Raw genomic sequence first — 27,622 nt, 5'->3', positions numbered from 1 at the left:
ACAGGCTAGCAATGATGGAAGAACTCGTATACTAACTAACACACACACAGGCTAGCAATGATGGAAGAACTCGTATACTAACACACACACAGGTTAGCAATGATGGAAGAACTCGTATACTAACATACACACAGGTTAGCAATGATGGAAGAACTCGTATACTAACTAACACACACACACAGGTTAGCAATGATGGAAGAACTCGTATACTAAATAACACACACACACAGGTTAGAAATTATGTAAGAACTTGTATACTAACACACACACAAAGGTTAGCAATGATGGAAGAACTTGTGTACAAACACACACAGGTTAGCAATGATGGAAGAACTCATATACTAATACACACACAGGTTAGCAATGATGGAAGAACTTGTGTACACACACACACACACACACACACACACACACACACACACACACACACACACACACACACACACACACACACACACACACACACACACACACACACACACACACACACACACACACGTTAGCAATGATGGAATAACTTGTATACAAACACATTCAAGTGTAATAACACAGACTCAGAAGTATGGTCATCTCTCTTGTTCATGACCTTCCACAGTATCTCTCTTACACACACACACACCTCCTCTTCCTCGTCCTTGACGACGTATTGGGCCACTTTGAAGGAGCTGAGGTACTCGTTCATGCTCTGGATCTCTGTGTCCTCAGTGGACTCTGACTCCTGGTTCCTGTCCAGCAGTCTGTCTATGGCCTTGTCATCATAGTGGATGACCTGGCTGTCATCCTCCTTGTTGTCCCCTGAGACGGAAAGGGACAAGGAAAGAGAGTGGCGTACAGTGAAAGAGTGTGTAAGAAAGAAAGACTGGAGAGGCCACACATAGTTTCCAGGTTGTTAGTTTGAAGGAAAACCAGCGGACATTACGGCCCCCAACAACAGGAATGACTACCTGTTTGGAGTGGACTGATCTGGTTATGGTTAGTAGTTAGTGACTCACCCTCTCCCAGCTCGTCCTTGAACAGCTCCTCTGTTCCAAACTTGAGGATGTCATCCAGCTCCTGTTTAGACATGGAACCTGTCTTACTGCCCAGCCCAGGACGTACCACCAGGTGGGTCAACATCATCTTCTTCTTAGCCACCTGGAGGAGAGGAGGGGAGGATGAGAGGAGAGTTAGTGTCTGTCTTTTACCTACCACTATGTACGAGTCTGGTAGGCCTTGGTATACTGGGTTTACCTGAGTGATCCTCTCTTCCACAGACGCCTTGGTAACGAAGCGATAGATCATAACCTTCTTATTCTGACCAATCCTGTGAGCTCTGCTGAATGCCTGAGAGAGAGAGGGGAAGAGATTGGAAGAGGAGAGGTGAGCAGGAGGTGTGCATCAAGTGTATGTGTGTGTGTGTGTGTGTGTGTGTGTGTGTGTGTGTGTGTGTGTGTGTGTGTGTGTGTGTGTGTGTGTACCTGGATGTCGTTGTGGGGGTTCCAGTCGGAGTCGTAGATGACGACGGTGTCGGCGGTTGCCAGATTGATGCCCAAACCTCCCGCTCTGGTAGAGAGCAGGAAGGCAAACTGCGGGGCGCCAGGAGCTGAGGAGAGAGAGAGAGAGAGAGAAGGGAGAGAGGTGACAAAAGACAAATAGATACTTCCATTTCATATTTTTTCATGGTTAAAATTAGTGTTCCAATTGTGCTGTTGTTAGTGTATCCATGAACCCATGTGTGTGTGTCTCACCGTTGAAGCGGTCGATGGCCTCCTGTCTCATGCCCCCCGTTACACCTCCATCAATCCTCTCGTACTTATAACCCTCGTTCTCCAGGAAGTCCTCCAGCAGGTCCAACATCTTAGTCATCTACCAGGAGACAGAGACAGATTGTTTGTTTGTTTGTGTGTGTGTGTGTGTGTGTGTGTGTGTGTGTGTGTGTGTGTGTGTGTGTGTGTGTGTGTACCTGAGAGAAGACGAGCACTCTATGTCCTCCCTCCTTGAGTTTAACCATCATCTTTTGCAGCAGAGTCAGTTTCCCAGAAGCCCTTGTGAGGGCACTGCCCTCGTACATTCCGTTTGGAATCTTTGGCGCCTCCTGCAGGAGATCAATCAATCAAACATCAGTCCTTTACTGAATTAAAGCTCATCATCAAGCAGACTGCATCCAGATCAAAGCATCTTAACACATTCTGTTTAGTCCGTTGGTTATATTTCCAAAACTAAACCTAACAAAATCATATACACTCAAGACAACATTTACTCGTATACAAACACACAGATTGATGCCCTCCTTCAAGCACCGAATCAATGGTATGGCCCATGTCTCAGAGAATGGGTTGGGATCGTACCATTGCGGCTCCAGGAAAGAGGTAGGGGTGGTTGCAACACTTCTTGAGGTCCATAACCACGTTGAGCAGGGACACTTGGTTTCCTCCTCCACGGGTGTTCAGGGCGTCAAAGTTACGCGTCAAGATGAACTTGTAGTACTTCCTGCATCACACAATTAAATTAATACCAGAAAACAAGAAATAGAATCCAACATGAGACTTCTGCAACACTACTGACATTCAACCCTCTATTTCCTTATTTTCTATACTTCTCCACTCATTAGCATGTGCTAGCACTGATTGTACTGTACTGTTGAGGGAGATGGCAAGTAAGCATTTCGAGGCACCTTTTATACCTTCTGTAGACTATGTATGTGAGGAATCCAATTTGATTTGACTGCTCCCACCCTCCCCTCATCCTCCTCATCACTTACTTCTGCATGGGGCTGAGCTCCACTCGTAGGATGAGCTCTGTCTTGGAGGGCATGTGTTTGAAGACGTCGGCCTTCAGTCTCCTGAGCATGTGTGGTCCCAGCATGTCATGCAACTTCTTGATCTGGTCTTCTTTGGCGATGTCAGCAAACTCTTCCAGGAACCCCTCTAGGTTACTGCAGAGCAGAGAGGGATAGAAGGGGGGTGGACTTTTGTTATTGTTTTGGTTATTGGATTTGTTCAAAAAGAAACATCAGGACTACAAAACACTAAGCAATAGCAGCACTCACATATACACACATACACACACACAGTAGTGTAGGCATACTGACTTGAATCTCACTGGGGTGAGGAAGTTGAGCAGGTGGAAGAGTTCCTCCAGGTTGTTCTGTAGAGGTGTACCAGTCAGCAGCAGCTTGTGCTGGAGAGGGTAGTTATTCAGAATCCTAAAGAACTACAGAGAGAGAGACAGCGTTTTATACTTCAGCTGTCCTCTTCACAAAACAGGGTGATCTCTCATCTTTGACTGGTTATAATCATAACTATACTAATAAACGCTGTATTCAGTATGCAAGGATACGTCATATTATAATGTTTATGGTACTGCTTATGACTATAATGGTTATGACAATAATGGATATGACTATAATGGTTATGACTATAATGGTTATGACTATAATGGTTATGACTATAATGGTTATGGTACTGGTTATGACTATAATGGTTATGACTATAATGGATTTGACTATAATGGTTATGGTACTAGTTATGACTATAATGCTTATTGTACTAGTAATGCCTATAATGGTTATGGTACTGGTTATGACTATAATGCTTATTGTACTAGTAATGCCTATAATGGTTATGGTACTGGTTATGGCTATAATGGTTATGGTACTAGTTATGACTATAATGGTTATGGTACTAGTTATGACTATAATGGTTATGGTACTAGTAATGACTATAATGGTTATGGTACTAGTTATGACAATACTGGTTATGGTACTGGTTAAGACTATAATGGTTATTGTACTAGTTATGACTATAATGGTTATGGTACTAGTTATGACTATAATGGTTATGGTACTAGTTATGACTATAATGGATATGACAATAATGGTTATGGCTATAATGGTTATGACTATAATGGTTATGACTATAATGGTTATGGTACTAGTTATGACTATAATGGTTATGGTACTGGTTAAGACTATAATGGTTATGGTACTAGTTATGACTATATTGGTTATGACTATAATGGTTATGGTACTAGTTATGACTATAATGGTTATGGTACTGGTTAAGACTATAATGGTTATAGTACTAGTTATGACTATAATGGTTATGGTACTAGTTATGACTATAATGGTTATGGTACTAGTTATGACATTAATGGTTATGGTACTAGTTATGACTATAATGGTTATGACTATAATGGTTATGGTACTGGTTAAGACTATAATGGTTCTGGTACTAGTTATGACTATAATGGTTATGGTACTAGTTATGACATTAATGGTTATGGTACTAGTTATGACATTAATGGTTATGGTACTAGTTATGACTATAATGGTTCTGACTATAATGGTTATGGTACTAGTTATGACTATAATGGTTCTGACTATAATGGTTATGGTACTAGTTATGACTATAATGGTTAAGACTATAATGGTTATGGTACTGGTTCTGACTATAATGGTTATGGTACTGGTTAAGACTATAATGATTATAGTTCTGGTTAAGACTATAATGGTTATGGTACTGGTTAAGACTATAATGGTTATGGTACTAGTTATGACTATAATGGTTATGACTATAATGGTTATGGTACTGGTTAAGACTATAATGGTTATGGTACTGGTTCTGACTATAATGGTTATGGTACTGGTTCTGACTATAATGGTTATGGTACTGGTTAAGACTATAATGATTATAGTTCTGGTTAAGACTATAATGGTTATGGTACTAGTTATGACTATAATGGTTATGACTATAATGGTTATGGTACTAGTTATGACTATAATGATTATAGTTCTGGTTAAGACTATAATGGTTATGGTACTGGTTAAGACTATAATGGTTATGGTACTAGTTATGACTATAATGGTTATGACTATAATGGTTATGGTACTGGTTAAGACTATAATGGTTATGGTACTGGTTAAGACTATAAAGATTATAGTTCTGGTTAAGACTATAATGGTTATGGTACTGGTTAAGACTATAATGGTTATGGTACTGGTTAAGACTATAAAGATTATAGTTCTGGTTAAGACTATAATGGTTATGGTACTGGTTAAGACTATAATGGTTATGGTACTGGTTAAGACTATAATGGTTATGGTACTGGTTAAGACTATAAAGATTATAGTTCTGGTTAAGACTATAATGGTTATGGTACTGGTTAAGACTATAATGGTTATGGTACTGGTTAAGACTATAAAGATTATAGTTCTGGTTAAGACTATAATGGTTATGGTACTGGTTAAGACTATAATGGTTATGGTACTGGTTAAGACTATAATGATTATAGTTCTGGTTAAGACTATAATGGTTATGGTACTAGTTATGACTATAATGGTTATGACTATAATGGTTATGGTACTGGTTAAGACTATAATGGTTATGGTACTGGTTAAGACTATAATGATTATAGTTCTGGTTAAGACTATAATGGTTATGGTACTGGTTAAGACTATAATGGTTATGGTACTGGTTAAGACTATAATGGTTATGGTACTGGTTAAGACTATAATGATTATAGTTCTGGTTAAGACTATAATGGTTATGGTACTGGTTAAGACTATAATGGTTATGGTACTGGTTAAGACTATAATGGTTATGGTACTGGTTAAGACTATAAAGATTATAGTTCTGGTTAAGACTATAATGGTTATGGTACTGGTTAAGACTATAATGATTATAGTTCTGGTTAAGACTATAATGGTTATGGTACTGGTTAAGACTATAATGGTTATGGTACTGGTTAAGACTATAATGGTTATGGTACTGGTTAAGACTATAATGATTATAGTTCTGGTTAAGACTATAATGGTTATGGTACTAGTTATGACTATAATGGTTATGACTATAATGGTTATGGTACTGGTTAAGACTATAATGGTTATGGTACTGGTTAAGACTATAATGATTATAGTTCTGGTTAAGACTATAATGGTTATGGTACTGGTTAAGACTATAATGGTTATGGTACTGGTTAAGACTATAATGGTTATAGTTCTGGTTCTGACTATATTGGTTATGGTACTGGTTAAGACTATAATGGTTATGGTACTGGTTAAGACTATAATGGTTATGGTACTGGTTAAGACTATAATGGTTATAGTTCTGGTTCTGACTATAATGGTTATGGTACTGGTTAAGACTATATTGGTTATGGTACTGGTGTGTGTCTGACCTTTGACTGGTTGTTCTTCAGCCTGTGGGCCTCATCCACCACCAGACAGGCCCAGTCTATGGAGCCCAGCACAGCCTGGTCTATAGTGATCAGCTCATAGGACGTCAGCAGGACATGGAACTTCACCGATGAGTCTTTCTGCAGGAGGACAGAGAGAGAGGGAGGGGGCAAAGGATTAGGGGATAACAATAAAGATATAATGAGGGATATCGAAACAAATCAACAACCATGACCGCACCTTATCAGTCTTTCCCCATCCTCCCATCCCACTCGTCTCTCACCTTCATCTTAGAGGCCTTCTTGCCCCCCCGGATGGCATTGCCCTCGAAGGAGAACTCGTTCTCTCTGATGACGGCTCTGCTGTCCTTGTCTCCTACGTAGGTCACCACGTACATGTCCGGGGCCCACAACTCAAACTCTCTCTCCCAGTTAATGATGGTGGACAGGGGGGCGCTCACCAGGAACGGGCCCTTTGAATGACCCTGGAGGGGTGGAAGGTCAGGGGTTAATAGGTGAGTGAGTAAAACACTTCAGGTGAATCAGAAAAGAGAAGTGCCTAAGTCGGATTTAGATGCTCTGCCCTTATCCCCTAACACTGGACTGATCATTCATGTCGCTAGGTATTTAGCAGTAGGGTAATAACTCAACCTAGCCTTCTGATAAGACTTTAGGGACTTTGCTTGTATTTGTCACAGCCTGACTTTAGGACAGAGTCCATCTTTTTGGACTCTTTATCTCCTTTGATGGGCGGTTTTATTGTTTGTCCAGGGCTTGGCAGTACCACCACTCAAATTATTGATAAGGGAAGGCAGACTGGAAGAGAGACACAAACTTACATACAAACAGGATATCTCTCTCTCTCTCTCTCTCACACACACACACTCTGAAACACATCGCTGTGGAATCAGATGTCCAAGAGAAGTGACCATCCTTTTGACCATCCTTTTGCCTATCCAGCACACACAGACCCCAATACAGACCCTACCAACACACCTCTTTGTAGAGTGAGTAGAGGAAGACAGCGGTCTGGACTGTCTTGCCTAGACCCATCTCATCAGCCAGTATAGTATCAGTGGCCTGAGCCCAGGAGAAACGCAGCCAGTTGAGACCCTCCAGCTGGTAGGGGTGCAGCGTTCCCCCTGTAGTGTCCAGGTAGTCTGGCTGATGGTCAAACTTGATGGTGGGCTGGAGGGGAAGTGGAAGATAAACATCTTCCTTTACATCACAGAATCATGAATCAATGTGAATGGGAGATTTGGAAGATTCACATGAAAAGGAACAAGGAAGTACCCGTACTTACATCCACCACAGGGTTAGCAGGGGGTTTCTCACTCTTCTTCACTTTAGCTATCTTCTTCAGCTTCTTACCAGGCCTGCCCTCATCTCCCAACATCAACTCTCTGAGAGAGAGAGATGGAAGAGGGGGTAGGTAGAGAAAGATGGAAGACATGAAGAGGATTAGATTATTGCTTCAGGTTACTTACTATAGGTTGCTATAGGCAGAGTTGTCTGAGTTTTGTGTGCATGCATTGGTGAGTGTGTGCATGTTTGTGTGTGTGTGTGTGTGTGTGTGGGGGGACCTGTGGTTCCAGTAGGTCTGCTTGTATTGGTCGTACTCTGGGATGTCCATCTCCTCACTCTCCCAGGAAGCCTGGTCGTAGGCCAGATCCCTCCACTTGATCAGGTAGTGCACGTTGTTCTTCTTATCCACACTGGAGAGAGGAGAGGGGAAGGAGAATGATGATATTATGGTTTACATCTGTATTGATACAAATAGGATACAGAGGTGTTAAACTATTGCCATTTTTACAGCAAATAAACAGTCTTTGACACACCTGTGTTAGGAGGTAGTATGCTACCTATGCTGTGTTGTGTTAGCGTGTTTATCCCAGGTGTGTGTGTGTGTGTGTTTAGCCCAGGTGTGTGTGTTAGCGTGTGAATCCCAGGTGTGTGTGTGTGTGTGTATCCCAGGTGTGTGTGTGTGTGTGTGTGTGTGTGTGTGTGTGTATCCCAGGTGTGTGTGTGTGTGTGTGTGTGTGTGTGTGTGTGTGTGTGTGTGTGTGTGTGTGTGTGTGTGTGTGTGTGGGGGGGGGGAGCGTGTTTATCCCAGGTGTGTGTGTTAGCGTGTTTATCCCAGGTGTGTGTGTTTAGCGTGTGTACCCCAGGTGTGTGTGTGTTAGCGTGTGTACCCCAGGAGTGTGTGTGTTAGCGTGTGTACCCCAGGAGTGTGTGTGTTAGCGTGTGTACCCCAGGAGTGTGTGTGTGTTAGCATGTGTACCCCAGGTGTGTGTGTGTGTGTTAGCGTGTGTGTGTTAGCGTGTGTACCCCAGCTGTGTGTGTGTTAGCGTGTGTACCCCAGGTGTGTGTGTGTTAGCATGTGTACCCCAGCTGTGTGTGTTTTAGCATGTGTACCCCAGCTGTGTGTGTGTTAGCGTGTGTACCCCAGCTGTGTGTGTGTTAGCGTGTGTACCCCAGGTGTGTGTGTGTTAGCGTGTTTATCCCAGGTGTGTGTGTTAGCGTGTGTATCCCAGGTGTGTGTGTGTGTGTGTGTGTGTGTTAGCGTGTGTACCCCAGGTGTGTGTGTGTTAGCGTGTGTACCCCAGGTGTGTGTGTGTTAGCGTGTGTACCCCAGGTGTGTGTGTGTTAGCGTGTGTACCCCAGGTGTGTGTGTGTGTTAGCGTGTGTACCCCAGGTGTGTGTGTGTGTGTTAGCATGTGTACCCCAGGTGGGTGTGTGTGTGTGTGTTAGCGTGTGTGTGTTAGCATGTGTACCCCAGGTGTGTGTGTGTTAGCGTGTGTACCCCAGGTGTGTGTGTGTTAGCGTGTGTACCCCAGGTGTGTGTGTGTTAGCGTGTGTACCCCAGGTGTGTGTGTTTTAGCGTGTGTACCCCAGGTGTGTGTGTGTTAGCGTGTGTACCCCAGGAGTGTGTGTGTTAGCGTGTGTACCCCAGGAGTGTGTGTGTGTTAGCATGTGTACCCCAGGTGTGTGTGTGTGTGTGTTAGCGTGTGTGTGTTAGCGTGTGTACCCCAGCTGTGTGTGTGTTAGCGTGTGTACCCCAGGTGTGTGTGTGTTAGCGTGTGTACCCCAGCTGTGTGTGTTTTAGCGTGTGTACCCCAGGTGTGTGTGTGTTAGCGTGTGTACCCCAGCTGTGTGTGTGTTAGCGTGTGTACCCCAGCTGTGTGTGTGTTAGCGTGTGTACCCCAGGTGTGTGTGTGTTAGCGTGTTTATCCCAGGTGTGTGTGTTAGCGTGTGTATCCCAGGTGTGTGTGTGTGTTAGCGTGTGTACCCCAGGTGTGTGTGTGTTAGCGTGTGTACCCCAGGTGTGTGTGTGTTAGCGTGTGTACCCCAGGTGTGTGTGTGTTAGCGTGTGTACCCCAGGTGTGTGTGTGTTAGCGTGTGTACCCCAGGTGTGTGTGTGTGTTAGCGTGTGTACCCCAGGTGTGTGTGTGTGTTAGCATGTGTACCCCAGGTGGGTGTGTGTGTGTGTTAGCGTGTGTGTGTTAGCGTGTGTACCCCAGGTGTGTGTGTGTTAGCGTGTGTACCCCAGGTGTGTGTGTGTTAGCGTGTGTACCCCAGGTGTGTGTGTGTTAGCGTGTGTACCCCAGGTGTGTGTGTGTTAGCGTGTGTACCCCAGGTGTGTGTGTGTTAGCGTGTGTACCCCAGGTGTGTGTGTGTTAGCGTGTGTACCCCAGGTGTGTGTGTGTTAGCGTGTGTATCCCAGGTGTGTGTGTTTTAGCGTGTGTACCCCAGGTGTGTGTGTGTTAGCGTGTGTACCCCAGGTGTGTGTGTGTTAGCGTGTGTACCCCAGGTGTGTGTGTTTTAGTGTGTGTACCCCAGGTGTGTGTGTGTTAGCGTGTGTACCCCAGGTGTGTGTGTGTTAGCGTGTGTACCCCAGGTGTGTGTGTGTTAGCGTGTGTACCCCAGCTGTGTGTGTGTTAGCGTGTGTACCCCAGGTGTGTGTGTGTGTTAGCGTGTGTACCCCAGGTGTGTGTGTGTTAGCGTGTGTACCCCAGCTGTGTGTGTGTTAGCGTGTGTACCCCAGCTGTGTGTGTGTTAGCGTGTGTACCCCAGCTGTGTGTGTTTTAGCGTGTGTACCCCAGGTGTGTGTGTGTTAGCGTGTGTACCCCAGGTGTGTGTGTGTTAGCGTGTGTACCCCAGGTGTGTGTGTGTGTTAGCGTGTGTACCCCAGGTGTGTATGTGTTAGCGTGTGTACCCCAGGTGTGTGTGTGTGTGTGTGTGTTAGCGTGTGTATCCCAGGTGTGTGTGTGTTAGCGTGTGTATCCCAGGTGTGTGTGTGTGTTAGCATGTGTATCCCAGGTGTGTGTGTTAGCGTGTGTATCCCAGGTGTGTGTGTGTTAGCGTGTGTACCCCAGGTGTGTGTGTGTTAGCGTGTGTACCCCAGGTGTGTGTGTGTTAGCGTGTGTACCCCAGGTGTGTGTGTGTTAGCGTGTGTACCCCAGGTGTGTGTGTGTTAGCGTGTGTACCCCAGGTGTGTGTGTGTGTTAGCGTGTGTACCCCAGGTGTGTATGTGTTAGCGTGTGTACCCCAGGTGTGTGTGTGTGTGTGTGTGTTAGCGTGTGTATCCCAGGTGTGTGTGTGTGTGTGTTAGCGTGTGTATCCCAGGTGTGTGTGTGTTAGCATGTGTATCCCAGGTGTGTGTGTTAGCGTGTGTATCCCAGGTGCCTGTGTGTGTGTGTGTGTGTGTGTGTGTGTGTGTGTGTGTGTGTGTGTGTGTGTGTGTGTGTGTTAGCGTGTGTATCCCAGGTGCCTGTGTGTGTGTGTGTGCGTGTTAGCGTGTGTATCCCAGGTGTGTGTGTGTGTGTGTGTGTGTGTGTGTTTGCGTGTGTATCCCAGGTGCCTGTGTGTGTGTGTGTGTGTGTGTGTGTGTGTGTGTGTGTGTGTGTGTGTGTGTGTGTGTGTGTTAGCGTGTGTATCCCAGGTGTGTGTGTGTGTGTGTGTGTGTGTGTTAGCGTGTGTATCCCAGGTGCCTGTGTGTGTGCTACCTGTGGTTGAGGATGCGGTGGATCATGAGCCACTCCATCTTGACTCCGTAACGGTAGAACTCCTCCTCCATGTGTACGTACAGGGGGTCCTTGTTCTTCCTCTTAGTGCTCTTGTCATCATCCCCCTCCCCTCCGAAGTCCACCAGCGGGGGCTCGTCCATGTCCGTCTTCCTCTGGTAGTTACGGAACATCACCTGGCAGTTCAGCTCCAACTGGAGGGAGGGAGAGACAAGAGTGAAAAAGATGAGTCTACTCTCTATTTAGTACATAAGGATGAAGACATTCAGCCTAGGGCTGTTGCGGTGACCGTATTACCGCCACACTGGCAGTCATGACGGCAGTAAAATTCCACGTGACCGTTGAGTCACGGTAATCTCCTTTTATGCACTCTGGACATGCTTTGGTAGTACCCAACTTACTGACACCATCAGATCCTAATGGCCTGGTACTCAGGGCTCTATTGTCCCTCCATCAGTTCCTAATGGCCTGGTACTCAGGGCTCTTATTGTCCCTCAATCAGGTCCTAATGGTCTGGTACTCAGGGCTCTATTGTCCCTCCATCAGTTCCTAATGGCCTGGTACTCAGGGCTCTTATTGTCCCTCAATCAGGTCCTAATGGTCTGGTACTCAGGGCTCTATTGTCCCTCCATCAGGTTGCTAATGGCCTGGAATTCAGGGTTCTATTGTCCCTCCATCAGGTCATAATGGTCTGGTACTCAGGGCTCTATTGTCCCTCCATCAGGTCATAATGGTCTGGTACTCAGGGCTCTATTGTCCCTCCATCAGGTCATAATGGTCTGGTACTCAGGGCTCTATTGTCCCTCCATCAGGTCATAATGGTCTGGTACTCAGGGCTCTATTGTCCCTCCATCAGGTCATAATGGTCTGGTACTCAGGGCTCTATTGTCCCTCCATCAGGTCATAATGGTCTGGTACTCAGGGCTCTATTGTCCCTCTAACCACTCTGACATCAATGCAAATGCATGGAAATCACATCAAACACTTATCATAAAAACAGAAGGCCTATCATACTTTTAAAACTCACCTCACTGTGATGATCAATTTGAAGAAACAAGTTTAACAGCAGGTTGAAACAGTATAAAACATGGTTGTTGTGGATGTTGTTTCAAAGCTTAACATAACAAAATGGACAGTGCTTTCTCAGGTGATGACTAATTCAAAACACCCAAACACATATTTGAGTTTATGCATAGGCTTATTTGCCAAGCTCCAAAAAAAATTACAAAAATAAAATGTTGATTGTTGTGTCTTTACAATACATAGCCTACCGCATATTACACAGGACAGAAAAACAAATCAAAACTGATTTAAGATGTCTTTGGAACATATTGGGTCTATCCTAATAAATTTGAGTAATTGCCTTTGAGTGTGGACTGCATTATTATTATTTAAAAAAAATCTATATATAATTTAACAAGGCAAGTCATTTAAGAACAAATTCTTATTTACAATGACAGCCTACCGGGGAACAGTGGGTTCAGGGGCCCAACTACAGATTTTTACCTTGTCAGCTCGGGATTTGATCCAGCAACCTTTCGGTTACGGACCCAACACTCTAACCACTCAGCTACCTGCCGCGTTGAGTGAAATTTGTGTTCTTATATTTCTTTCTCAGCTGCTCATATTAAGCACGTTCCACTATAAAACCGAAACAGCCTGATTGCTGAGACATTCTATGGTTTGTATTATTCACAACTAAAGTTGCCAAATAACTCTCAAATCTAGCATATAGGACCTGTTTCAAGTGATCACTTTTTCACTCAACATAGCCACTTCATATGCTCCATAATGGGAAAAATATCCTTTCTATTTCATTCAGCTAATTTCAATTATATCCTTCTTACTATAAAATCATGTAAAATAAAATAATAGCACGGGACTTATAAACATATTGTCACACCTACTTCTGCTCCCTCCCTCCAGCGCTCGACGTTGCCGGTCTACTAACCACCGGTACTGGCTACTATATTACGCACACCTGTTCCTCATCATTACACACACGTGGTCATCATTTTCTCCTTGATTTCGCCCACTTTATTTAGCCCTCAGTTGTCATCAGTCATTAGGTGGTATTGTTTTCTCTCATGTTCAGTACGCTTCTGTTTGTATCATTTCATGAAGATGGCGCCGACAGAGATGGTTGCCTCGTTTCGAGTCCTTAGGAAACTATGCAGTATTTCGTTTTTTATGTATTATTTCTTACATTGTTAGCCCAGAAAATCTTAAGTGTTATTACATACAGCTGGGAAGAACTATTGGATATAAGAGCGACGCTAACTTACCAACATTACGACCAGGAATACGACTTTCCCGAAGTGGATCCTTTGTTCGGACCACCACCTAGGACAGTGGATCTAATCCCAGAAGCCGACCAAAAACAACATCGCCGCAGAAGAGGCAGACGGAGCCACCTCATGGTCAGGCTCCGTAGGCGTACACACCGCCCACCGCTTCCAAGTACACTACTTGCCAATGTCCAGTCTCCTGACAACAAGGTAGACAAAATTAGAGCAAGGGTTGCCTTCCAGAGAGACATCAGAGATTGTATCATTCTCTATTTCACGGAAACATGGCTATCTCGGGATACGTTGTCGGAGTTGGTTCAGCCACCGGGCTTCTTCATGCGTCGCGCCGACAGAGATAAACACCTCTCTGGGAAGAAGAGGGGCGGGGGTGTATGCTTCATGATTAACGACTCATGGTGTAACCATAACAACATACAGGAACTCAAGTCCTTCTGCTCACCAACCTAGAATTCCTTAGAATCAAATGCCGGCCATAATATCTCCCAAGAGAATTCTTGTCAGTTATCATCACAGCTGTGTATATACCCCCTCAAGCAGACAACACGCCGGAACTTCACTGGACTCTATGTAAACTGGAAACCATATATCCTGAGGCTGCATTTATTGTATCTGGGGTTTTTAACAAAGCAAATTTGAGAACAAGGCTACCTAAATTCTATCAGCATATTGATTGCGGCGCGGGCAATACACTGGATCACTGCTACTCTAACTTCCACGATGCATACAAGGCCCTTCCTCGCCCTCCCTTCGGGCAAATCCGACCACGACTCCATCTTGTTCCGACCGTCTTATAGGTAGAAACTCAAACAGGATGTACCCGTGACTAGAACCATTCAACACTGGTCTGACCAATCGGAATCCACACTTCAAGATTATTTTGATCACTCGGACTGGGAAATGATCCGGGCAGACTCAGAGATTAACATAGATCTACATACTGACTCTGTGAGTGAGTTTATAAGGAAGTGCATTAGAGATGTTGTACCCACTGTGACTATTAAAACCTACCCTAACCAGAAACTGTGGATGGATGGCTGAATTTGCGCAAAACTGAAAGCACGAATCACTGCATTTAACCATGGAAAGAGGACTGAGAATATGGCTGAATACAAACAGTGTAGTTATTCCCTCCACAAGGCAATCAAACAAGCGAAATGTCGGTATAGGGACAAAGTGAAGTCGCAATTCAATGGCTCAGACACGAGACGTATGTGGCAGGGTCTACAGGAAATCACGGACTACAAAAAGAAAACCAGCCACGTCACGGACACCGACGTCTCGCTTCCAGACAAACTAAACCCCTTCTTTGCCCGCTTTGAGGATAATACATTGCTACCCTCTCCTTATCCGTGGCCGACATGAGTAAGACATTTAAAAGTGTTAACCCTCGCAAGGCTGCTGGCATAGATGGCATCCCTAGCCGCCTCCTCAGAGCATGCGCAGACCAGCTGGCTGGTGTGTTTACGGACATATTCAATCACTCCCTATCTCAGTCTGCTGTCCCCAAATGCTTCAAGATGGCCACCATTGTTCCTGTACCCAAGAAGGCAAAGATAACTGAACTAAATGACTACCGCCCCATAGCACTCACTTCTGTCATCATGACGTGCTTTGAGAGACTAGTCAAGGATCATATCACCTCCACCTTACCTGCCACCCTAGACCCACTTCAGTTTGCATACCGCCCCAACAGGTCCACAGACGATTCAATCGCCATCACACTGCACAATCCCATCTGGACAAGAGAAATACCTATGTAAGAATGCTGTTCATTGACTACAGCTCAACATTCAACACCATAGTACCCTCCAAGCTCATCATTAAGCTGGAGGCCCTGGGTCTCAACTCCGACCTGTGCAATTGGGTCCTGGACTTTCTGATTGGCCACCCCCAGGTGGTGAAGGTAGGAAACAACATCTCCACTTCGCTGACCCTTAACACTGGGGCCCCACAAGGGTGCATGCTCAGCCCCCTCCTGTACTCCCTGTTCACTCATGACTACGTGGCCAGTCAGAGAGTCACTTTGGCTTGTCACCTAAAACCCTCAAAAACTTTTACAGATGCACAATCGAGAGCATCCTGTCGGGCTGTATCGCCGCTTGATACGGCAGCTGCACCGCCCACAACCGCAAGGCTCTCCAGAGGGTGATGCGGTCTGCACAATGCATCACCGGGGGCAAACTACATGCACTCCAAGACACCTACAGCACCCAAAGTCACAGGAACACCTGCATTGCTTGCTGTTTGGGGTTTTAGGCTGGGTTTCTGTACAGCACTTTGAGATATTAGCTGATGTAAGAAGGGCTATATAAATAAATTTACCATCCAGAAGGCGAGGTCAGTACAGGTGCATCAATGCTGGGATCGAGAGACAGAAACTGTTTTTCAATCTCAAGGCCATCAGACTGCTAAACAGCAATCACTAACTCAGAGAGGCTGCTGCTTACATAGAGACTCAAATCACTGGCCACTTTAATAAATAGATCACTAGTCACTTTACTAATGTTAACATATCTTACATTGCTCATCTCATATGTATATACTGTACCTTAAACCATCCATTGCACCTTTCCTATGCCGCTCGGCCATCGCTCATCCATATATTTATACGTACATGTCACGCCCTGATCTGTTTCACCTGTTCCTGTTATTGTCTCCACCCCCTCCAGGTGTCGCTTATTTTTCCCAGTGTATTTTTCCCTGTAATTCCTGTCTCTCTGTGGCAGTTCGTCTTTTATGTTAGTCAAGTCAACCAGCGTGTTTTTCCCGTACTCCTTTTGCTATTCTTTTTAAGATAATCTTCCAGGTTTTGACCCCTGCCTGACTCTGGACTACTTTCCCGCCTGCCTGATCATCCTGCCTGCCCTGACCTTGATTCTGCCTGCCCTTCGGTACCTTTTGGACTCTGAACTGGTTTTGACCCTTTTGCCTGTCCACGACCATTCTCTTGCCTTACTTTATTGGATTAATATATATTGTAAGAGTCCAACCATCTGCCTCCTGTGTGTGCATCTGGGTCTCGCCTTGTGTCATGATACATATTCTTATTCCATCTCTTTAGATTTGTGTGTATTAGGTAGTTGGGGAATTGTTACATTACTTGTTAGATATTACTGCATTGTCGGAACTAGAAGCACAAGCATTTCGCTACACTCGCATTAACATCTGCTAGCCATGTGTATGTGACCAATAACATTTGATTTGATTATTAAACTCACCTTCTGCACCTGTTTCCTGACACCCGGCATATACGTTACAGAATACCACCTCACAATATGGAAGCAGCAGAAGATAAAACCTTCTTCTAAGACGGTCAACGAACAGGGTCATCTAATCGACCAACACCACAACCAACTGGAGCAACTGGGTACGACCATGAGGGAAGTCCTCCGCGTTCTCCACCTCCTCGACACCACCAGCGAGGTTCTCCATACCCCTATCAGAGGGCCTCCTACCACGGGTCATCACAGTGAGCCAGTCCCCCAGCCCACCCAGCCGTCCGCCCAGGTCAGCGATGCCTGACTATCCCTTCCGGAGAAGTATGATGGAACTCCATCGAAATGCCGTGGCTTCCTACTCCAGTGCTCCCTCTACTTCACCTATCAGACGGGAGCCCCCATCATCGAGAGGTCCAAGGTTGCCACGGTCACTTCCCTGCTGACCGCATGGGCGCTGGAGTGGGCTACGGCCGTCTGGGAGAGAGGAGAGGAGGAACTGGGTTACTATGAGAGATTCGTGGCTCTGTTCAGGGCGGTCTTCGACCAACCTCCAGAGGGCAGAGAGGGAGGTGAGCGACTGTTCCAATTCCAGCAGGGTGCCCAGACCACTGCAGTGTGCCCTAACCTTTCAGAATATGGCAGCCTCCAGTAGATGGAATGAGTTGGCGCTCCACACTCTATTCCGCAGTGGACTGCGCGAGGAGGTCCAGACGGAGTAGGCATGTCGGGATGACAACATATCCTTGGACACTCTCGTGTCAATGGCCATCCGTCTGGATAACCTTCTTCGGGAGCACTGGTGTCCACATCGCCACTCGCCTCCCTCCTTTGGCTGTCCTGTGGCAGAGCCTGAACCTATGGAGGTAGAGGCCACACACCTCTCCACAGCAGAGCAGGCTCTGGAGAGGGAACCTGCTCCTGCTACCTGCCCTCCAGAAGGTATCTACGTCCCCATGGGGGTGAGAGATCGGCTGTTGACCTGGGCACTCATCCCTCTGTCGCTGAACACCCAGGTATTACCCGCACCATCCAATCCTTCTCCGAGAAGTACCGGTGGCCCACCTTGGCGCAGGACGTCGCCCCATATGTCAACTCATGCTAAATATGAACCTAATCCAAATCTCCCTGGCACGCTCCAGCAGGAAAACTACTTCCCCTTCCCATGCCTCAGCGGCCTTGGTCACACCTGTCCAGAAACTTTGTAACTGATCTCCCTCTTTCTGATGGTTTTACCACTATTATGGTTGTTGACAGATTCTCTAAATCCCCCCAATTTTATCCCTCTCTCTGGACTACCTACCACTCTCCAGGTCACTATTCCAGCAGGTCTTCCGGTACTACAGTCTTCCAGAGGACATCGTTACCGACCGCGTGTAAGGTTCTGGGTGTAGCTGGAGCAGAGGAGTCAGGCGCAGGACAGCAGAGATGAGTAACACAATGAACTTTACTCAAAATTTCCAAATACATGAAGTAATACCAAGCCCGCAAACATCGGACCGAACTTACAATAAAACAATCACTCACAAAAACCATGGGGAAAACAGAGGGTTAAATAATGAACATTGGGGAATTGAAACCAGGTGTGTAAAACAAAGACAAAACAAATGGAAAATGAAAAGTGGATCGGCGATGGCTAGAAGGCCGGTGACGTCGACCGCCGCCCAAACAAGAAGAGGGACCGACTTCGGCGGAAGTCGTGACACCGTGGTCCCCAGTTCGCTTCGCGGGTCTGGAAAGCCTTTATGGAGAAGCTGGGGGTCACGGTCACCCTCACATCCGGGTACCGGAAGCGGAGGTCTGGAGATGCTAAAAGGTGTTTATGTTTTTTTTGTATCCCCCATATATATATAACATTCTATTGGTTGCAAGAATTTTGTATAATAATTTAAATTGAAAAATTCAAAGTTTTGAATCCGTTGTCATTTTGCATGTCAATTCATAAACCATGTTCCATGGAATCGCTACAGTGCCTTGCAAAAGTATTCATCTCCTTTGGCGTTTTTCCTGTTTTGTTGCATTACAACCTATCATTTAAATTGATTTTTATTTGGATTTCATGTAATGGACATACACAAAATAGTCCAAATAATAAAGTGAAATGAAAAAAATGACTTGTTTAAAAAAATATATATATTGAGATTATATATATATATATATATATATATATACACACACACACACACATACGGAAAAGTGGTGTGTGCATATGTATTCACTCCCTGTGCTATGAAGCCCCTAAATAATATGTGGTGCAATCAATTACCTTCAGAAGTCACATAATTAGTTAAATAAATTCCACCTGTGTCACATGATCTGTCACATGATCTCAGTATATATACACCTGTTCTGAAAGGCCCCAGAATCTGCAACACCACTAAGCAAGGGGCACCACCAAGCAAGCCGCACCATGAAGACCAAGGAGCTCTCCAAACAGGTCAGGGACAAAGTTGTGGAGAAGTACAGATCAGGGTTGGGTTATAAAAAAAATATCTGAAGCTTTGAACATCCCACGGAGCACCATTAAATTGTATTTATTTTTTTAAATGGAAAGGAAATGGCACCACAACAAACCTGCCAAGAGCGGGCCGCCCACCAAAACCCACAGACCAGGCAAGGAGGGTATTAATCAGAGCGGCAACAAAGTGAGCAAAGATAACCCTGAAGGAGCTGCAAATCTCCACAGCGGAGATTGGAATATCTTTCCATAGGACCACTTTAAGCCGTACACTCTCCAGAGCTGGGCTTTACGGAAGAGTGGCCATAAAAAAGCCATTGCTTAATTTTAAAGAAAAAAATAAGCAAACACATTTGGTGTTTCGCCAAAAGGCATGTGGGAGACTCCCCAAACACATGGAAGAAGGTACTAAAATGTAGCTTTTTGGCCATCAAGGAAAACACTATGTCTGGCGCAAACCCAACACCTCTCATCACCTCTCATCACCCGAGAACACCATCCCCACAGTGAAGCATGGCGGTGGCAGCATCATTCTGTGGGGATGTTTTTCATTGGCAGGGACTGGGAAACTGGTCAGAGTTGAAAAATGGATGGTGCTAAATACAGGGAAATTCTTGAGTGAAACCTGTTTTACTCTTCCAGAGATTTGAAACTGGGACGGAGCAGGACCTTCCAGCAGGACAATGAGCCTAAGCATACTGCTAAAACAACACTCGAGTGGTTTAAGGGGAAACATTTACATTTCTTGGAATGGCCTAGTCAAAGCCCAGACCTCAATCCAATTGAGGATCTGTGGTATGACAAAGATTGTTGTACACCAGCTGAACCCATCCAACTTGAAGGAGCTGGAGCAGTTTTGCCTTGAAGAATGGGCAAAAATCCCAGTGGATAGATGTGCCAAGCTTATAAAGACCTACCCCAAGAGACTTGCAGATGTAATTGCTGCAAAAGGTGGCTCTACAAAGTATTGACTTTGGGGGGGTGAATAGTTATGCATGCTCAAGTTCTGTTTTTTTGTCTTATGTTGTTTGTTTCACAAGAAAAAATATTTGCCATCTTCAAAGTGGTAGGTATGTTGTATAAATGAAATGATACAAACCCCCAAAAAATTCATTTTAACTCCAGGTTGTAAGGCAACAAAATAGGAAAAATACCAAGGGTGTGAATAGTTTCACAAGCCACTGTACATTGAAAATCTCTTCTCAACTATTTTGCAAATTATATGGCACAGCTGTCAATTATTTGGTCCTTAAATTAAACTGATATATATTTTTATTTATCACAATTTTCTTTAACAATTTTTGGTCTTTAATGCAGGGCCGACAGACAAGTTCCTTACTTTTCCCCCTTCCACTTGCCTCTTCCATTTTTGTGATAAGGCTGCAATTAGTTGGTTGTAACATTTCCATATGTCTGTGTTAGCTGCATGTGTGACAACTCCACCAGTCCTATTAATGATATAATGTACAAATCAATTAGTATATTTGAGTTCAACCACAATATTTGTTGTATTATTTGTTCTGTCTTTTCAGGTGGATTAAACTGAAATTGCAACCAACTTTCTAAGGCTTGTTTAAAAACTAACAATATTTTTGAGATTATTTTGTTTTCAAATAACCGAAAGTAAGCAGTTATAATCTGAATAAAGGCCATTCTTGAACATTGGGTGAGACATTCTTACTAATTTACTAGAGAACCACTTCGGATTTAAGTATAACTTTTGTATGACTGATGCCTTTAGTGAGGGTCTAATGCTTTAATATATAATAATTTCTGCCCACTGAATTCAAATTCATTATATAAATAAGCCCTTTTAATTTTGTCTGGCTTGCAATTCCAAATAAAATTGAATATTTTTTGGTCATATAATTTAAAAAGCAGGTCACTAGGTGTGGGCAAAACCATAAGCAAATAGGTAAACTGTGATATGACTAAAGAGTTTCAGGGTAGCAAGATCATATCTATTTTTGCTAACTTTCAATAAAAATTTATTGGAGAGAGATCATTTCTTTCTTTCGGGATATGTATACCGAGTATGTCCACATCCCCGTCAGACCATTTTATTGGTAAACTACATGGTAATGTAAAAGTTGCATTTTTTTGTGATCCAATCCGTAATATAGTACACCTATCATAATTTGGTTTAATCCAGAGAGGTATCTAGATCCTCTATGAGGCTGTGGAGAGATTCTAATTGTGGTTTTAAAAGAAAACACGAATCATCAGCGTACAATGACACCTTTGTTTTTAAGCCATGGATTTCTAATCCCTTAATATTATTGTTGGATCTAATTTTAACAGCTAACTTTTCTATGGCAATAATAAATAGATATGCCGATAGTGGACAACCTTGTTTTACTCCTCGACAGTTTGAAACTTTCTGAGATGTAGCCATTATTTACTATTTTATACCTAGGGTTACGATACATAACTTTAACATATTTTATAAGAGATTCTCCAAAATTGAAATATTCCAGGCATTTAGAGACAGCCCTTGCTGTCTCTGCCTGGCCGGTTTCCCCTCTTTCCACTGGGATTCTCCGCCTCTACCCTATTACGGGGGCTGAGTCACTGGCTTACTGGTGTTCTTCCATGCCGTCCCTGGGAGGGGTGCGTCACTTGAGTGGGTTGAGTCACTGACGTGGTCTTCCTGTCTGGGTTGGCGCCCCCCCTTGGGCTGTGCCGTGGCGGAGATCTTTGTGGGCTATACTCGGCCTTGTCCCGGGATGGTATGTTGGTGGTTGGAGATATCCCTCCAGTGGTGTGGAGGCTGTGCTTTGGCAAAGTGGGTGGGGTTATATCCTACCTGTTTGGCCCTGTCCGGGGGTATCATCAGATGGGGCCACAGTGTCTTCTGATCCCTCCTGTCTCAGCCTCCAGTATTTATGCTGCAGTAGTTTATGTGTCGGGGGGCTAGGGTCAGTCTGTCACATCTGGAGTATTTCTCTTGTCTTTTCCGGTGTCCTGTGTGAATTTAAATATGCTCTCTCTAATTCTCTCTTTCTTTCTCCTCTCTCGGAGGACCTGAGCCCTAGGACCATGCCTCAGGACTACCTGGCTTGATGACTCCTTGCTGTCCCCAGTTCACCTGGCCGTGCTGCTGCTCCAGTTCCAACTGTTCTGCCTGCAGCTATGGAACCTTGACCTGTTCACCGGACGTGCTACCTGTCCCAGACCTGTTGTCCCAGACCTGCTGGAACCCTGACCTATTCACCGGACGTGCTACCTGTCCCAGACCTGCTGTTTTCAACTCTCTAGAGACAGCAGGAGCGGTAGAGATACTCTCAAAGATCGGCTATGAAAAAGCCAACTGACACTTACTCTTGTGTTACTGACTTGTTGCACCCTCCACAACTACTATGATTATTATTATTTGACAATGCTGGTCATTTATGAACATTTGAACATCTAGGCCATGTGCTGTTATAATCTCCACCCGGCACAGCCAGAAGAGGACTGGCCACCCCTCATAGCCTGGTTCCTCTCTAGGTTTCTTCCTAGGTTTTGGCCTTTCTAGGGAGTTTTTCCTAGCCACCGTGCTTCTACACCTGCATTGCTTGCTGTTTGGGGTTTTAGGCTGGGTTTCTGTACAGCACTTTGTGATATCAGCTGATGTAAGAAGGGCTATATAAATACATTTGATTTGATTTATATATAAACTCCAGTCTTACTTTATCAAACGCCTTTTCAAAGTCAGCTATGAAAACCAGGCCTGGTTTCCCCGATATTTCATAGTATTCTATTGTTTCCAGTACTTGTCTTATATACTGCTCAAAAAATAAAGGGAACACTTAAACAACACAATGTAACTCCAAGTCAATCACACTTCTGTGAAATCAAACTGTCCACTTAGGAAGCAACACTGATTGACAATACATTTCACATGCTGTTGTGCAAATGGAATAGACAACAGGTGGAAATTATAGGCAATTAGCAAGACACCCCCAATAAAGGAGTGGTTCTGCAGGTGGTGACCACAGACCACTTCTCAGTTCCTATGCTTCCTGGCTGATGTTTTGGTCACTTTTGAATGCTGGCGGTGCTTTCACTCTAGTGGTAGCATGAGACGGAGTCTACAACCCACACAAGTGGCTCAGGTAGTGCAGCTCATCCAGGATGGCACATCAATGCGAGCTGTGGCAAGAAGGTTTGCTGTGTCTGTCAGCGTAGTGTCCAGAGCATGGAGGCGCTACCAGGAGACAGGCCAGTACATCAGGAGATGTGGAGGAGGCCGTAGGAGGGCAACAACCCAGCAGCAGGACCGCTACCTCCGCCTTTGTGCAAGGAGGAGCAGGAGGAGCACTGCCAGAGCCCTGCAAAATGACCTCCAGCAGGCCACAAATGTGCATGTGTCTGCTCAAACGGTCAGAAACAGACTCCATGAGGGTGGTATGAGGGCCCGACGTCCACAGGTGGGGGTTGTGCTTACAGCCCAACACCGTGCAGGATGTTTGGCATTTGCCAGAGAACACCAAGATTGACAAATTCGCCACTGGCGCCCTGTGCTCTTCACAGATGAAAGCAGGTTCACACTGAGCACATGTGACAGACGTGACAGAGTCTGGAGACACCGTGGAGAACGTTCTGCTGCCTGCAACATCCTCCAGCATGACCGGTTTGGCGGTGGGTCAGTCATGGTGTGGGGTGGCATTTCTTTGGGGGGCCGCACAGCCCTCCATGTGCTTGCCAGAGGTAGCCTGGCTGCCATTAGGTACCGAGATGAGATCCTCAGACCCCTTGTGAGACCATATGTTGGAGCGGTTGGCCCTGGGTTCCTCCTAATGCAAGACAATGCTAGACCTCATGTGGCTGGAGTGTGTCAGCAGTTCCTGCAAGAGGAAGGCATTGATGCTATGGACTGGCCCGCCCGTTCCCCAGACCTGAATCCAATTGAGCACATCTGGGACATCATGTCTCGCTCCATCCACCAACGCCACGTTGCACCACAGACTGTCCAGGAGTTGGAGGATGCTTTAGTCCAGGTCTGGGAGGAGATCCCTCAGGAGACCATCCGCCACCTCATCAGGAGCATGCCCAGGCGTTGTAGGGAGGTCATACAGGCACGTGGAGGCCACACACACTACTGAGCCTCATTTTGACTTGTTTTAAGGACATTACATCAAAGTTGGATCAGCCTGTAGTGTGGTTTTCCACTTTAATTTTGAGTGTGACTCCAAATCCAGACCTCCATGGGTTTATAAATTGGATTTCCATTGATTATTTTTGTGTGATTTTGTTGTCAGCACATTCAACTATGTAAAGAAAAAAATATTTAATAAGATTATTTCATTCATTCAGATCTAGGATGTGTTATTTTAGTGTTCCCTTTATTCTTTTGAGCAGTGTATTATCTGCAATGTATCGTCCATGTAAAAAAAACTGTCTGATTAGGATGAATAATATCTGACAAAACCTTTTTAATTCTATGCGCCAAGCATTTAGCTAAAATGTTTGCATCACAACACTGAAGTGTAAGAGGCCTCCAATTATATATTTTTTAAATGGACTGGATCTTTATATATACCACTTGGATCCTGTTTCAGTAATAACGAAATCAGACCTTCTTGTAGCGTGTCCGATAATTTACCGTTTATATAGGAGTGATTAAAACATGAAACAACTAATGGTCCTCTGAGTATATCAAAAAAAGTTTTGTATACTTCCACTGGTATGCCATCCAGCCCTGGAGTTTTCACAGACTTAAAGGCTTTAATTGCATCAAGAAGTTCCTCCTCTGTAATTTGGCCTTCACATGAGTCTTTCTGTACAGATGTTAATTTGGATTATTAAAAATCTAAAAATCCATACAATTAGCTTCGGTTAGTGAAGATGGAGGAGACAAACGAAAACATATTCTTAAAGTACTTTGCTCCTCTTTCAAAATATAGTTCAAATCAAATTGTATTAGTCACGTGCGCCGAATACAACAGGTGTAGACCTTACAGTGAAATGCTTACTTACGAGCCCCTAACCAACAATGCAGTTTAAAAAAAAAATACAGATAAGAATAAGAGATAAAAGCAACAGGTAATTAAAGAGCAGCAGTAAAATAACAATAGCGAGACTATATACAGGGGGTACCGATACAGACTCAATGTGCGGGGGCACCGGTTAGTTGAGGTAGTTTGCACATGTAGGTAGAGTTATTAAAGTGACTACGCATAGATAACAACAGAGAGCAGCAGTGGTGTAAAGAGGGGGAGGGGGGGCAATGCAAATAGTCTGGGTAGCCCATGGACTAGATGTTTAGGAGTCGTATGGCTTGGGGGGTAGAAACTGTTTAGAAGCCTCTTGGACCTAGACATGACGCTCCGGTACCGCTTGCCATGCGTTAGCAGAGAGAACAGTCTATGACTAGGATGGCTGGAGTCTTTGACCATTTTTAGGGCCTTCCTCTGACACCGCCTGGTATAGAGGTCCTAGATGGCAGGAAGCTTGGCCCCAGTGATGTACTGGGACGTTCGCACTACCCTCTGTAGTGCTTTGCGGTCGGAGGCCGAGCAGTTGCCATACCAGGCAGTGATGCAATCAGTCAGGATGCTCTCGATGGTGCAGCTGTAGAATCTTTTGAGGATCTGAGGACCCATGCCAAATCTTTTCAGTCTCCTGAGGGGGAATAGGTTTGTAGGTTTAGCTTATTGATGAGCTTTGAGGGCACTATGGTGTTGAACGCTGAATAGCATTCTCACATAGGTGTACCTTTTGTCCAGGTGGAAACGGGCAGTGTGGAGTGCAATAGAGACTGCATCATCTGTGGATCTGTTGGGGCGGTATGCAAATTAGACTGGTTCTAGGGTTTTTGGGATGATGGTGTTGATGTGAGCCATGACCAGCCTTTCAAAGCACTTAAATGGCTACAGAGGTGAGTGCTACGGGTCGGTAGTCATTTAGGCAGGTTACCTTAGTGTTCTTGGGAACAGGCACTATGGTGGTTTGCTTAAAACATGTTGGTATTACAGACACGGAGAGGTTGAAAATGTCAGCGAAGACACTTGCCAGTTGGTCAGCGCATGCTCGCAGTACACGTGCTGGTAATCGGTCTGGCCCTGCAGCCTTGTGAATGTTGACCTGTTTAAAGGTCTGGCGCTCTCATGCATGTTTCAGTGTTATTTGCCTTGAAGCGAGCATAGAAGTAGTTTAGCTCGTCTGGTAGGCTCGTGTCACTGGGCAGCTCTTGGCTGTGCTTCCCTTTGTAGTCTGTAATGGTTTGCAGGCCCTGCCACATCCGACGAGCATCAGAGCCGGTATAGTACGACTCGATCTTAGTCCTGTATTGACACTTTGCCTGTTTGATGGTTCGTTGAAGGGCATAGCGGGATTTCTTATAAGCTTCCCGGTTAGAGTTCCGCTCCTTGAAAGCAGAAGCTCTAGCCTTTAGCTCAGTGCGGATGCTGCCTATAATCCATGGCTTCTGGTTAGTGTATGTACGTACAATCTCTGTGGGGACAACATCATCGATGCACTTATTGATGAGACAGATGTGGTGTACTCCTCAATGCCATCGGAGGAATCCCGGAACATATTCCAGTCTATGCTAGCAAAACAGTCCTGTAGCTTAGCATCTGCTTCATCTGACCACTTTTTTATTGATCTAGTCACTGGTGCTTCCTGCTTGAATTTTTGCTTGTAAGCAGGAATCAGGAGAATAGAATTATGGTCAGATTTGCCAAATGGGGGGTGAGGGAGAGCCTTGTATGTGGCTCTGTGTGGGGAGTATAGGTGGTCCAGAGTTATTTTTCCTCTGGTTGCACATTTAACATGCTGATAGAAATTTGGTAAAACGAATTTAAGTTTCCCTGCATTAAAGTCCCCGGCTACTAGGAGCGCCGCTTCTGGGTGAGCGTTTTCTTGTTTGCTTATGGCGGAATACAGCCCATTCAATGCTGTCTTAGTGCCAGCCTCTGACTGTGGTGGTATGTAAACAGCTACGAAGAATACAGATGAAAACTCTCTCTGTAGGTAGTGTGGTCTACAGCTTATCATGAGATGCTCTACCTCAGGCGATACTCTACCTCTACCTCAGGTGAGCAATAGCTCGAGACTTCCTTAGATATCGTGCACCAGCTCATGATTTCGGTGAATCATGAGTGACTCCATCATTTGTAACACATTTTTCAAAACATTGTTTGATCTAAAAATAATTTGGTGCATTTTCCCCATATTCCATCCAGTTCGCTTTATTTTTATAATATATCACACTGGATCTTTCTAGAATAAGTTCCTCCATTTCTTTTTGTTTTTCCTCGTAACTTATTCTGTGCCTCTATGGTACAGTTTTTATTGCTATCTAACTGTACTGTTAGTCCTTTAATTTCCTCCTGTTAATATGGACTCTTTTGACCTAAATTGCTTTTGTTTTATCGATGAGTACTGAATTGCATGGCCTCTAAAGGCACATTTAAAAGTGTCCCATACAATAAGGGCATCTGCTGTACCTATGTTATGTCGGAAAAAGTCAGTTAT

General features: G+C 44.7%; 1 protein-coding gene across 4 annotated transcripts in view; it reads right to left on the bottom strand.

Annotated features, from left to right (window-relative positions):
* The window catches only part of LOC106605718 (ATP-dependent chromatin remodeler CHD4), a 53,110-nt gene that overhangs the window by 19,501 nt on the left and 5,987 nt on the right, over window positions 1-27,622 (bottom strand). For all 4 annotated transcript variants that reach the window (XM_045718742.2, XM_045718741.2, XM_045718743.2 and 1 more), the window contains exons 13-27: window positions 11,160-11,371; window positions 7,737-7,868; window positions 7,457-7,556; window positions 7,150-7,341; window positions 6,438-6,638; window positions 6,157-6,294; window positions 3,071-3,192; window positions 2,741-2,914; window positions 2,328-2,469; window positions 1,943-2,074; window positions 1,728-1,845; window positions 1,458-1,582; window positions 1,231-1,323; window positions 993-1,134; window positions 620-795 (exon numbers count right to left, since the gene is read on the bottom strand). In XM_045718742.2, coding sequence (XP_045574698.1) covers window positions 620-795; window positions 993-1,134; window positions 1,231-1,323; window positions 1,458-1,582; window positions 1,728-1,845; window positions 1,943-2,074; window positions 2,328-2,469; window positions 2,741-2,914; window positions 3,071-3,192; window positions 6,157-6,294; window positions 6,438-6,638; window positions 7,150-7,341; window positions 7,457-7,556; window positions 7,737-7,868; window positions 11,160-11,371 — 2,199 coding nt within the window. The remainder of the gene's footprint in view (window positions 1-619; window positions 796-992; window positions 1,135-1,230; window positions 1,324-1,457; window positions 1,583-1,727; window positions 1,846-1,942; window positions 2,075-2,327; window positions 2,470-2,740; window positions 2,915-3,070; window positions 3,193-6,156; window positions 6,295-6,437; window positions 6,639-7,149; window positions 7,342-7,456; window positions 7,557-7,736; window positions 7,869-11,159; window positions 11,372-27,622) is intronic.

Source organism: Salmo salar, chromosome 05 (genome assembly GCF_965601325.2).
Source record: "Salmo salar chromosome 05, fSalSal1, whole genome shotgun sequence".
Lineage (NCBI taxonomy): Eukaryota > Metazoa > Chordata > Actinopteri > Salmoniformes > Salmonidae > Salmo > Salmo salar.
The sequence above is the reverse complement of the archived record's forward strand: the minus strand, read 5'-3'. Positions and strand labels throughout refer to the sequence as shown.